This window comes from Mesoplodon mirus (genome assembly GCF_964341445.2).
Source record: "Mesoplodon mirus genome assembly, chromosome: 4".
Taxonomy (NCBI): domain Eukaryota; kingdom Metazoa; phylum Chordata; class Mammalia; order Artiodactyla; family Ziphiidae; genus Mesoplodon; species Mesoplodon mirus.
The window spans coordinates 158,325,367-158,339,313 of NC_138979.1; the positions used below are offsets into that span (position 1 = coordinate 158,325,367).

A 13,947-nucleotide genomic window follows, 5' to 3' on the forward strand; every position below is an offset into this window, starting at 1 on the left:
ATCTTCATTGGAGTATAATTGCTTTACAATGGTGTATTAGTTTCTTTATAGCTTTATAACAAAGTGAATCAGTTACACATATACATATGTCCCCCATCTCTTCCCTGTTGCATCTCCCTCCCTCCCACCCTCCCTATCCCACCCCTCTAGGTGGTCACAAAGCACCGAGCTGATCTCCCTCTGCTCTGTGGCTGTTTCCCACTAGCTATCTATTTTACGTTTGGTAGTGTATATATGTCCATGCCACTCTCTCACTTTGTCACAGCTTACCCTTCCCCCTCCCTGTATCCTCAAGTCCATTCTCTAGTGGGTCTGTGTCTTTATTCCCATCTTGCCCCTAGGTTCTTAATGACCCTTTTTTTCCCTTAGATTCCATATATATGTGTTAGCTTACGGTACTTGTTTTTCTCTCTCTGACTTACTTCACTCTGTATGACAGACTCTAGGTCCATCCACCTCACTACAAAGAACTCAATTTCATTTCTTTTTATGGCTGAGTAATATTCCATTGTATATATGTGCCACATCTTCTTTATCCATTCATCTGTTGATGGACAATTAGGTTGCTTCCATGTCCTGGCTATTGTAAATAGAGATGCAATGAACATTTTGGTATATGACTCTTTTTGAATTATGGTTTTCTCAGGGTATATGCCCAGTAGTGGGATTGCTGGGTCGTATGGTAGTTCTATTTGTAGTTTTTTAAGGAACCTCCATACTGTTCTCAATAGTGGCTGTATCGATTTACATTCCCACCAACAGTGCAAGAGGGTTCCCTTTTCTCCACACCCTCTCCAGCAATTATTGTTTGTAGATTTTTTGCTGATGGCCATTCTGACCAGTGTGAGATGATATCTCATTGTAGTTTTGATTTGCATTTCTCTAATGATTAATGATTTTGAGCATTCTTTCATGTGTTTGTTGGCAATCTGTATATCTTCTTTGGAGAAATGTTTATTTAGGTCCTCTGCCCATTTTGGGATTGGGTTGTTTGTTTTTCTGATATTGAGCTGCATGAGCTGCTTGTAAATTTTGGAGATTAATCCTTTGTCAGTTGCTTCATTTGCAAATATTTTCTCCAATTCTGAGGGTTGTCCTTTTGTCTCGTTTATGGTTTCCTTTGCTGTGCAAAACCTTTTAAATTTCATTAGGTCCCATTTGTTTATTTTTGTTTTTATTTCCCTTTCTCTAGAAGGCGGATCAAAAAGGATCTTGCTGTGATTTATGTCATAGAGTGTTCTGCCTATATTTTCCTCTAAGAGTTTTATAGTGTCTGGCCTTACATTTAGGTCTTTAATCCATTTTGAGTTTATTTTTGTGTATGGTGTTAGGGAGTGTTCTAATTTCATTCTTTTACATGTCCCTGTCCCGTTTTCCCAGCACCACTTATTGAAGAGGCTGTCTTTTCTCTACTGTATATTCTTGCCTCCTTTATCAAAGATAAGGTGACCATATGTGTGTGGGTTTATCTCCAGGCTTTCTATCTGTTCCATTGATCTATATTTCTGTTTTTGTGCCAGTACCATACTATCTTGATTACTGTAGCTTTGTAGTATAGTCTGAAGTCAGGGAGCCTGATTCCTCCAGCTCCGTTTTTCTTTCTCAAGATTCTTTGGCTATTTGGGGTCTTTTGTGTTTCCATACAAATTGTGAAATTTTTTGTTCTAGTTCTGTGAAAAATGCCAGTGGTAGTTTGATAGGGATTGCATTGAATCTGTAGATTGCTTTGGGTAGTAGAGTCATTTTCACAATGTTGATTCTTCCAATCCAAGAACATGGTATATCTCTCCATCTACTTGTATCATTTTTAATTTCTTTCATCAGTGTCTTATAATTTTCTGCATATAGATCTTTTGTCTCCTTAGGTAGGTTTATTCCTAGGTATTTTATTCTTTTTGTTGCAGTGGTAAGTGGGAGTGTTTTCTTAATTTCAATTTCAGATTTTTCATCATTAGTGTATAGGAATGCAAGAAATTTCTGTGCATTAATTTTGTGTCCTGCTACTTTACCAAATTCATTGATTAGCTCTAGTAGTTTTCAGGTAGCATCTTTAGGATTCTCTATGTATAGTATCATGTCATTTGTAAACAGTGACAGCTTTACTTCTTTTTTTCTGATTTGGATTCTTTTTATTTGTTTTTCTTCTCTGATTGCCGTGGCTAAAACTTCCAAAACTATTTTGAATAATAGTGGTGAGAGTGGACAACCTTGTCTTGTTCCTGATCTTAGTGGAAATGGTTTCAGTTTTTCACCATTGAGGACAATGTTGGCTGTGGGTTTGTCATATATGGCCTTTATTATGTTGAGGAAAGTTCCCTCTGTGCCTACTTTCCGGAGGGTTTTTATCATAAATAGGTATTGAATTTTGTTGAAAGCTTTTTCTGCATCTATTGAGATGATCATATGGTTTTTCTCCTTCACTTTGTTAATATGGTGTATCACATTGATTGATTTGCGTATATTGAAGAATCCTTGCATTCCTGGGATAAACCCCACTTGATCATGATATATGATCCTTTTAATGTGCTGTTGGATTCTGTTTGCTAGTATTTTGTTGAGGATTTTTGCATCTATGTTCATCAGTGATATTGGCCTGTAGTTTTCTTTCTTTGTGACATCTTTGTCTGGTTTTGGTATCAGGGTGATGGTGGCCTTGTAGAATGAGTTTGGGAGTTTTCCTCCCTCTGCTATATTTTGGAAGAGTTTGAGAAGGATAGGTGTTAGCTGTTTTGTAAATGTTTGATAGAATTTGCCCGTGAAGCCATCTGGTCCTGGGCTTTTGTTAGTTGGAAGATTTTTAATCACGGTTTCAATTTCATTGCTTGTGATTGGTCTATTCATATTTTCTATTTCTTCCTTGTTCAGTCTCTGAAGGTTGTGCGTTTCTAAGAAGTTTTCCATTTCTTCCAGGTTGTTCATTTTATTGGCATAGAGTTGCCTGTAGTAATCTCTCATGATCCTTTGTATTTCTGCAGTGTCAGTTGTTACTTCTCCTTCTTCACTTCTAATTCTATTGATTTGAGTCTTCTCCCTGTTTTTCTTGATGAGTCTGGCTAATGATTTATCAATTTTGTTTATCTTCTCAAAGAACCAGCTTTTAGTTTTATTGATCTTTGCTATAGTTTCCTTCATTTCTTTTTCATTTATTTCTGATCAGATCTTTATGATTTCTTTCCTTCTGCTAACTTTGGGTTTTTTTTGTTCTTCTCTCTCTCATTGCTTTAGGTGTAGGGTTAGGTTGTTTATTTGAGATGTTTCTTGTTTCTTAAGGTGGGATTGTATTGCTATAAACTTCCCTCGTAGAACTGCTTTGACTGCATCCCATAGGTTTTGGGTCGTCATGTTTTCATTATCATTTGTTTCTGCGTAGTTTTTGATTTCCTCTTTGATTTCTTCAGTGATTTCTTAGTTATTAAGTAGTGTATTGTTTAGCCTCCATGTGTTTGTATTTTTTACAGTTTTTTTGCCTGTAATTGATGTCTAGTCTCATACGTTGTGGGCGGAAAAGATACTTGATATGATTTCAATTTTCTTAAATTTACCAAGGCTTGATTCATGACCCAAGATATGATCTATCCTGGAGAATGTTCCATGAGCACTTGAGAAGAATGTGTATTGTGTTGTTTTGGATGGAATGTCCTATAAATATCAATTAAGTCCATCTTGTTTAATGTACTGTTTAAAGCTTGTGTTTCCTTATTTATTTTCATTTTGGATGATCTGTTGACTGGTGAAAGTGGGGTGTTAAAGTCCCTTACTATGAGTGTGTTACTGTTGATTTCCCCTTTTATGGCTGTTAGTACTTGCCTTATGTATTGAGGTGCTCCTATGTTGGGTGCATAAATATTTACAATTGTTATATCTTCTTCTTGGATTGATCCCTTGATCATTAAGCAGTGTCCTTCTTTGCCTCTTGAAATAGTCTTTGTTTTAAAGTCTATTTTGTCTGATATGAGAATTGCTACTCCAGCTTTCTTTTGATTTCCATTTGCATGGAATATCTTTTTCCATCCCCTCACTTGCAGTCTGTATGTGTCCCTAGGTCTGAGGTGGATCTTTTGTAGACAGCATATATATGGGTCTTGTTTTTGTATCCATTCAGCCAGTCTATGTCTTTTGGTTGCGACATTTAATCCATGTACATTTAAGATAATTATCGATATGTATGTTCCTGTTACCATTTTCTTAATTGTTTTGGGTTTGTTATTGTAGGTTTTTTCCTTCTCTTGTGTTTCTTGCCTAGAGAAGTTCCTTTAGCATTTGTCGTAAAGCTGGTTTGGTGGTGCTGAGTTCTCTTAGCTTTTGCTTGTCTGCAAAGGTTTTAATTTCTCTGTCAAATCTGAATGAGATCCTTGCTGGGTAATCTGTGTTGTAGGTTTTCTCCTTCAATACTTTAAATATGTCCTGCCACTCCCTTCTGGCTTGCAGAATTTCTGCTGAAAGATCAGCTTTTAACCTTATAGGGATTCCCTTGTGTGTTATTTGTTGTTTTTCCCTTGCTGCTTTTAATATTTGTTCTTTGTGTTTAATTTTTGATAGTTTGATTAATATGTGTCTTGGTATGTTTCTCCTTGGATTTATCCTGTATTGCACTCTCTGTGCTTCCTGGACTTGATTAACTATTTCCTTTCCCATATTAGGGAAGTTTTCAACTATAATCTCTTCAAATGTTTTCTCAGACCCTTTCTTTTTCTCTTCTTCTTCTGGGACCCCTATTATTTGAATGTTGGTGCATTCAGTGTTGTCCCAGAGGTCTCTGAGACTGTCCTCAGTTCTTTTCATTCTTTTTTCTTTATTCTGCTCTGCAGTAGTTATTTCCAGTATTTTATCTTACAGGTCACTTATCCGTTCTTCTGCCTTAGTTATTCTGCTATTGATCCCTTCTAGAGAAGTTTTAATTTCATTTATTGTGTTGTTCATCATTGTTTGCTCCTTATTCCTTTTAGGTCATTGTTAAACGTTTCTTGTATTTTCTCCATTCTATTTCAAAAAGTTTGGATCATCTTTACTATCATTATTCTGAATTCTTTTTCAGGTCGACTGCCTATTTCCTCTTCATTTGTTAGGTCTGGTGGGTTTTTGCCTTGCTCCTTCATCTGCTGTGTGTTTCTCTGTCTTCTCATTTTGCTTAACTTACTGTGTTTGGGGTCTCCTTTTCACAGGCTGCAGGTTCATAGTTCCCTTTGTTTTTGGTGTCTGTACCCAGTGGTTAAGGTTGGTTCAGTGGGTTGTGTAGGCTTCCTGGTGGAGGAGTGCCTGTGTTCTGGTGGATGAGGCTGGATCTTGTCTTTCTGGTGGGCAGGTGCTTGTCTGGTGGTGTGTTTTGGGGTGTCTTTGGCTTTATTATGGGTTTAGGCAGCCTCTGTGCTAATGGATGGGGTTGTGTTCCTGTCTTGCTAGTTGTTTGGCATAGGGTGTGCAGCACTGTAGCTTGCTGGTCGTTGAGTGGAGCTGGGTCTTGGCGTTGAGATGGAGATCTCTGGGAGATTTTCGCCATTTGATATTATGTGGAGCTGGGAGGTCTCTTGTGGACCAGTGTCCTGAACTCAGCTCTCCCACCTCAGAGGCACAGGCCTGACACTCGGCCGGAGCACCAAGACCCTGTCAGCCACACAGCTCAGAATAAAAGGGAGAAAAAAAGGAAAGAAAGAAAGAAGAATGTAAAATAAAATAAAGTTACTAAAATAAAAAATTATTTAAAAATTTTTAAAAAAGTAATTAAAAAGAAAGAGAAAGAAAGAACAGAGCAACCAAACCAGAAAACAAATCCACCAATGATAACAAGTGCTAAAAACTATACTTAAAAAAAAGAAAAAAAAGGACAGACAGAACCCTAGGACAGATGGTAAAAGCAAAGCTATACAGACAAAATCACACACAAAAGCATACACATACACACTCACAAAAAGAGAAAAAGGTTGAAATATATATATATCATTGCTCCCAAAGTCCACTGCCTCAGTTTTGGATGATTCGTTGTCTATTCAGGTATTCCACAGATGCAGGGTACATCAAGTTGATTGTGGAGATATAATCCACTGCTTCTGAGACTGCTGGGAGAGATTTCCCTTTCTCTTCTTTGTTTGCACAGCTCCCGGGGTTCAGCTTTGGATTTGGACCCGCCTCTGCGTGTAGGTCGCCTGAGGGCGTCTGTTCTTCGCTCAGACAGGATGGTGTTAAAGGAGCAGCTGATTCCGGGGCTCTGGCTCACCCAGGCCGGCTGGAGGGAGGGGCATTGAGTGTGGGGCGAGCCTGCGGTGGCAGAGGCCAGCGTGACGTTGCAGCAGCCTGAGGCGTGCCATGTGTTCTCCCGGGGAAGTCGTCCCTGGATCATGGGACCCTGGCAGTGGCGGGCTGCACAGGCTCCTGGGAGGGGCGGTGTGGATAGTGACCTGTGCTCCCACACAGGCTTCTTGGTGGCTGCAGCAGCGGCCTTAGCCTCTCATGCTCGCCTCTGGGGTCTGCGCTGATAGCCGCGGCTCGCGCCCGTCTCTGGAGCTCCTTTAAGCGGCGCTCTGAATCCCCTCTCCTCGCACACCAGGAAGCAAAGAGGGAAGAAAAAGTCTCTTGCCTCTTCGGCAGGTCCAGACTTTTCCCCAGACTCCCTCCCGGCTAGCCGTGGCGCACTAGCGCCCCCTTCGGGCTGTGTTCACGCCGCCAACCCCAGGCCTCTCCCTGGAATCCAACCAAAGCCCGAGCCTCAGCTCCCAGCCCCCGCCCGCCCCGGCAGGTGAGCAGATAAGCCTCTCGGGCTGGTGAGTGCCGGTCGGCACTGATCCTCTGTGCGGGAATCTCTCCGCTTGCCCTCTGCACCCCTGTTGCTGCGCTCTCCTCCGCGGCTCCGAAGCTTCCCCCCTCTGCCACCCACAGTCTCTGCCCGCGAAGGGGCTTCCTAGTGTGTGGAAACCTTTCCTCTTTCACGGCTCCCTCCCACTGGTGCAGGTCCCATCCCTATTCTTTTGTCTCTGTTTTTTCTTTTTTCTTTTGCCCTACCCAGGTACGTGGGGAGTTTCTTGCCTTTTGGGAGGTCTGAGGTCTTCTGCCAGCGTTCAGTAGGTGTTCTGTAGGAGTTGTTCCACATGTAGATGTATTTCTGGTGTATTTGTGGGGAGGAAGGGGATCTCCGCGTCTTACTCTTCCGCCATCTTGAAGCCCCCCCCCCCCAGTACTTTATTACTTTGGATGGCTGAATTACATTCCATGGTAGAGAGAGACCATATTGTTTTTAGCCGTTCATCAGTTGATGGACATTGAGTTATTTCCATTTTTCGGTGAATAGTGCTACTCTGACAGACATTAGTGTTCAAATATTGGTTTGAATACCTGTTTTTAGTTATTAAGAGTAGAATTGCAAGGTTATATGGTAAATTCTATTCTGTGGTAAATTCTAACTTTTTGAGGAGTCAGCAAACTGTTTTCCATGGTGACTGAACCATTTTATATTCCTACCAACAATGTACAAGGGTTCTGATTTCCCTACATCCTTGTCAATGCTTATTTGAGTTAAAAAATTATTATAACCATCCTAGTGGGTATAAAGTGGTATCTCCTTGTGGTTTTGATTTGCAATTCCTTGATAAAATATTCATATTTTAATGCATAGAATTAATCATAAAATGAGCTTTGGTAAGACAAAATCAACATGAAAATGAGTGGCTTCATCTGTCTCCAGGAGATTATTTAAGATTGGTGTATGGTCTCCCCTAGAGTGCATGATTCTGGGCTGAAAATTTAAAAAAACACATGTTGCTTTGAAATTAGAAGAATGTATGTGGATAATAAGACTACAGTTATCCCCAACTTAAAATAATACTGCTTAAAGTAATGAGGAAAAAAAAATTACATCATGTTTTGTTTCCATGCTACCTGACAAAAGATACTTAGTTCTTTGCATGGCATTTCTTTATGTAATTCTTTCCTGTCTTAATGGTCTATTTATTTATTTTCACAGTGTGAGTGAAGACACCCAGGATGGCTCAGGGATCCGGAGATCAAAGAACAGTGGGGATTGCAGACCCAGAGGAGACTTCTCCAAATATGATAGTCTACCGCAAAGTAAGGCATCTGGTTAAGCGCTCGGGGCGCTACTGTGTACGTGTCTGTGTTCTGTGTAGGGTTGACTGACGGTTGATGGCTCCACAAATGTTTTCTGCCTAAACGGCCTTGACTGTTAAATGAATAATTTTCTTCTCATATCCTCTGATTCCCCAATTTTAAAATTCAAGGAAGTTAGGTCTTGTCATCCTTGGTATTGAACACTTGAAAAACGCTATATGGCTTAGTTTTCTTTAAACCAAAGATTGCCTGAACAATGCAGATAGACACGTGTTGTCCTTTTGCGTAAAGGCCTTAGTGTAACATTAATTAATCGAATGTGTTCAAACCCATAGTATGGATAAGATCTGGTCTAGATACTGTGGGAGGGACCCAGAGGTGTGTATGTATTAGATGGTTTATAGCTGGTAGGAGACATAAGATGTACACAAATAACTGTTATAGCGTCCAAGTGTTAATTTCCAAAAGAGAAGTGCAATCTCAGTGGAGGGGGTGATTACTTCCAGCCTCTGAGATCTGGGATGGGCTGTGGAGGAGAGGCCTTTGAACTCAGTTTTAAAGGATCTGTAGGATTCCTTTCTGTGGAAAGCAGAAGTGAAGAGCAACATTCCAGGCAATGAGATGCATTCAGCAAAGGCAAAGAGCTAGAGGAAGTGAAGGGCAACCAGAACCAGTTAGCTTGGGCAGAGGATGAATTACAAATATTGGAGTAAATGGAGGAGAGATTTGGGAAAGAGCGTCTGGGATGGAGCCAGATTTTAGAATGTTGAGTCATAGGCAATTTAATCATCAAAAACTTTAGTGTCGGGAGTTGTAAGATCAACATTTCTTTGGGATTATGAGCCTTGCGCCAGTGTGCCAAGTGGACTATTATCGAGGGTGGGTTGGAGGCTTTGGTGGGGGTGTTTCCGTATCTGTGAGAAAGGTAAGGAGGACCCTAATCTAGCAGGGGAAATGCCCCTCAGAAATGAGCAGGACTGAGCAGAGGGATTAAAGAGTCTGAATTAGCAATGACTTGGAAACGGAATGAATATGAAATTAGAAGGTGAACAGAGAGCCAAAGATAACTGGGTTTTTGACCTTGGGTGATAGAAAGGCATTGGTGCTATTAATTTCAATAGGAATATTGTGAAGCATATGTTTTAAAGGAAGGAAATATGGTGCTTAAGTTTTATTTGTGCATTGCTGAGTTTGAGGAAACAGTTGCTGCTTCTCATACGCCTTTTTGATGTCTGCATGTTTGTAAAAATGTAGCCTAACTGTATCATATATTAATAAGGAAAATGGGTTCATCTCGTTCATTTTGCTAAATATTTGAGTTGTCTGCTGAGTTCTGTGTTTTCTGCAAGATTCTGTGTTCTATGTTAATCATATGTGCAATGTTGAATTAGATATTCCTGGATGATCAATATGGTGAATTTTTCTTTTTTCCTTGTAAAAACAGAGCTCTCGAACTAATCTTGCTTTTAGTACCAAATTCCTTAATCCTTTGCTTTGAAAAAGAATGCTTAGATAACCCATCCCTAAGAGAGATGTTTATTAAGTTGTAGTAAAGAAAAAAGAGATTAGTGGGGCTAACCAAGTTATGAGGCGTATAGAATAATATGAGACGTTTATTCATTACCTTCTTAACCCACCTCAAACTAAGAGACCCTCTGCCAAGCACATAGGAACATGGGGTTTGGGGTCAGATCTGGGTTAAAATTGCAACCCCGCCACTTCCTAGTGGTGTGACCTGGAATCGGTTATTTAACTTCTGTGAGTCTCTGTTTCTTCATCCAGAAAAGGGGGAAAAGGTGGGAGAAAGGATAGTATCTCCAGGAGTTATTGTGAAGATTCATTTGGATAAAGTAATTAAAGCATCTTACATCCTGCTTGGCATAGAGGTGGTCCATGATTAATGCTTCTTTTTCTTTTATCTTCGGTCTTGTAGCAATAGTAACACTTGGAGAGGAAATAAGTTATAAAATCTATAAATGTTGGTGCTGTTAATAAGGTGATTAAAGTGCATTCATACAGTGAGTTGCTTTTTATGACACAGGAAAACAATGCAGATATTTTTATACTATTCAGGAGATTGCAAATTAATGGATTATTAAAGGTTAATAAGAAATGTAGAGGTCATGTAATCCAAACACCTTCCCACAAGAATGTTTGGTATTATGTTGAAAGGGAAAACTTCCTACAGGTTTGTGGGAACTTGATTTTTACTTTTTAGGTGGTATCAGGGGGCTCTTCATTTGTTAATTTTAATTTAGCTACAAAGTTGTAAAATGCTGTAATTCTTTAGAGAAATGACTATTAGTTATTTGGTTTCTATATTGGAAATCTGTCTTGCTTCCTCATGATAAATCTGTGGGGGGTATGTATGTGTTCATGTTGTTTGCTATGTTAGTTAATTGGTGTAAAAGGCACATTGGATCTGTGCAATCTATTAGAAAGAAAGCAGGCACACTTATTGCCCCATATGGGTCCAGGACCTGGAATCATTTAAACCTAGTTAGTTTGACTAACTTAGGCCCTGGTTGTGTTTGAAACATGGGATAGTCACCTAGTTTTCTGCTGTAGACTGACCATTGCCTATGACCAAGACTTACCTACTGCAGGACACTACCCTCAAGGTATAGGTAAAGATTGAATCTTGAAACCAAGGTTGATTCAAAATATTTTCTATGGAAGTCCTCTTATGTAATGATTTATTCAAGGTCATAGCTATAAAATCAAACCTTTTCTCAGAGTTCTTCAGCAAAAATTTACATTAAAAATGTGCAAATAGCGCTTTCATTTTAATTTTCTTTCCCTTTCTTGTTATTTCTTTCTCTTGTCAGATGTTTTCAGTGTGAAATTTTTGCTTGGACTATGTTGTGTTGATTCAGATGCTGACATTTAAAAAGCTAAATCTAGAGAAATGAAACTTTTGAGTAAACCTCCGACTAATAAGTGGGGTGATTATGTCCATATTGTTGTTGTGACTTCTAAATGCCATTTAGGATGGTAACCTTCTGACATATGAGTAATGATGGGTGGGTTTCTTAAGCCTATACTTTTCAGAATACTCTTCATTTTCTTTTCATGTGTTCTATGTCATTAACTATGAGAAGTTATACTTTCCCAAGGCATGATTTATTTATTGACTTGAGTAGACTTTCTAATTTAGCTTTTTTATCCTTCATATTCACATTTTGGATTGGAGGTGTGCATGAAAAATGTATTGGTCACATTAAAAATCTACTTAAAAGAAAGCCTTAATTATTCATTGTCATCTAGATCTGTTAACCTTTTTTTCTTCTTTTTTTTTCTTTTTTTAATATCCCTGGATCCAAAAGATCCTGGGGTCATTGAATTGCCCAATGTAATGATGACATTTGAACCTGGCTGTACATCAGATCATTTAGGGGTACTTTATAAAAATGCTGGTCCTCAAAGAACCCCCAAGTTGTTTTTGTTTAATATGTCTGAGCTGGGTCCTAGGAATCTGAGTTTTAAAGTGTTCTCAAGAGAATCTGATGCCCAGCTAAGTTTGAAACACATTTAAAATATCCAGGTGGAGTATGCAGTGTAAAGTCATGGGGAAGTTGGTGTCTTGAATTGGGTTTTTGATTTTGTAATTATTTGCAGATCTTTCAAGATGTAGAAAAACCAGTCTCTTATAGAGTTAGAATTGAGGAATTTTAGTAGCTTCATCTTAGAGATTTTCTAGTCAATACCCTCATCTTATAGATGGGAAAACTAAAGTATGGGGAAGATGCATAACTTGCTGAAGGTTACTTGGCCATTTCCCAGTGAACCGGTGATTGTGTCCAGGTAACTCGACAGCCCAGTTGGTGTCCTCTCTCCTGTTAAGTTATCAACCACAAACTACCATTACTACATTGTTGGGGCTGAAAGCCATTGGTTAAATTAAATAAATGAAAATACCACTTGGCAGATCTTTGGTTTTCGAGGTTATTCTCAGAGGCGTGACTTGGGTTACCTTTGAACATTTGTAATGCTCAAGTTTCATTCTTCTTGCTAGTGCTCTTGTTTCCTGGGTGAAGATGTTCTGAAATGTTTACTTTCTTTTATAAGTAGGAATTCTTTTGAGTGAGAGTAGGTTGCTTTCTGATTTTATTTGGTTCTCTGAGAGGTGTTGGTAATGCCTCTTGACAAATTTCCACCTGGACTGGCACTGTTATTTGGTAGAACTCTGGGGAATTAAATGGTAGGTGGACAGAGAAAATTGTAGCTTACTGTGACCCAGGCTAGGGTCAGGAGGTGGTACAACGTGATGGAAGATGCCAAACAGGGAGCCAAGAGCCCTGGATCACTTACTGCTTTGGTTCTCTCGATGGGGAACTTCATCTTCCTGGCTCTGTTTCTTATTTTGCCTTCCTCCTTCCCAACTAAGGAACACTTCTTACAAAAAATATATATGTATTTAGTGTCTACATAAAATAGAAAGAAGCATGATAAACTTAACCCTGTTTACTCACAGGGTAAACTTAATAAATAAACTCAATAAATAAAATAACTGTTTTGGCTTCATTTCCTTTTATGTAAAGTGTTGGGGATTGGACTAAATAATGTGCACAGAACTTCTCTGCAGTGATTTTGAGAAAGCTAAGCAACAGGACATTGTTTTGCAATTCACTGAAGGCAGTTGTAGAGGCCAGTGCAATTGAGAGTCAGGGAACCTGCAGACCCTGGTGACCAAGGCGTGATGAGGATTAGAAACTCTTTAATTAGCAAATATGTATTGCATGTCTTTTGTGTGCCAGACACTGTTAGATGCTAGGAAGGCAAGATGAATACTATTCCCTGAAAGAACCCATTGGCCAGTGGGGCAGAGATGGGGTAACTAGGCAATTGCAATGCACATAGAGGTACACTGAGGGGTCTGGGAGGAGATAGAAGGGTTGGGAGGTCCATATCAGGAGAGAGGATGATGATGTCATAGAAGACATCCAGAGGGTTTGGCCTGCCTTAATTCTGGAAAGCTGAATAAGAATTAACCTTGCAGAGAATGGGAGAAAAACTATGAAGGCAGAGGGACTAGCACATGCAAACGGACAGAGTTGTGATGTATACTGAGTTCTGGAAACTTCAAGTGGCTGTTTTCCTGGGGCTAGGTTTCTGTGATGAAGGTTGTGATGAAGAAATAAAGCTGGATAGGTAGATTAGGGCCAGATCATAAAAGATCTTATACATCAGGCAAGGAGTTGGGATGCTGTGCAGGTATCTTCTCTTTCTCTCTCTGCGCCCACACTCCCCTGCTCTATATGCTGCTCACTGTACCATGTGGACTGCATCTACAGGGCTCCCGTGACCTCTGGCTTTCAATTGAATTTGGTCCATGAGAGCCTGAGGCCGGGGGTGGGGAGGAAGAAGAGCAAGGTCAGGGTATTTCTTCCCCTGGCCCCCTCTTGGCAAGGTCTCGCACTGGCTGTGTCCCTTGACTGAAGGTCATTGCTCCGCTCTAGGCAGACTGCTCTCCTCTTCTGGGTCCAGATACCCTTTTCTTCGACTCATCCTTTTGGGCCTTGGGGTAGTGGTTCCAGTTTGTATTAGTAATCTATTGCTGTATAACACATCACCCCCCAACTCAATGGCTTAAACACGACATTTATTGCCATAGTTTCTGTGGGTCCGTAATCCAAGTGCAGATTAGTTGGGTCCTCTGGCTCAGTATCTCTCACAAGCTACAGTCAAGATGTTGGCTGGAATTGCAGGTTCATCTGAAAGTTAACCTGGGGAAAGGCCCACATCCAGGCTCACTCATGTGGTTCTTGGTGGGATTCAATTCCTTGAGGGTTATTGAATGATCGCCTCGGTTCCTCACTGTCTGTTGTCTGGAGGTTACTCTCAGTTCCTTTCCGTATGTGTCTCTCTATAGGGTAGGTCACAACATAGAAG

At 40.0% G+C, this 13,947-nt stretch overlaps 1 protein-coding gene across 1 annotated transcript in view; it reads left to right on the forward strand.

The window, feature by feature from the left end:
• Positions 1-13,947, forward strand: part of RGS6 (regulator of G protein signaling 6) — a 581,826-nt gene that overhangs the window by 25,156 nt on the left and 542,723 nt on the right. Inside the window, exon 2 of the mRNA XM_082617819.1 lies at positions 7,952-8,055. Coding sequence (XP_082473945.1) covers positions 7,972-8,055 — 84 coding nt within the window. The 5' untranslated portion in view covers positions 7,952-7,971. The remainder of the gene's footprint in view (positions 1-7,951; positions 8,056-13,947) is intronic.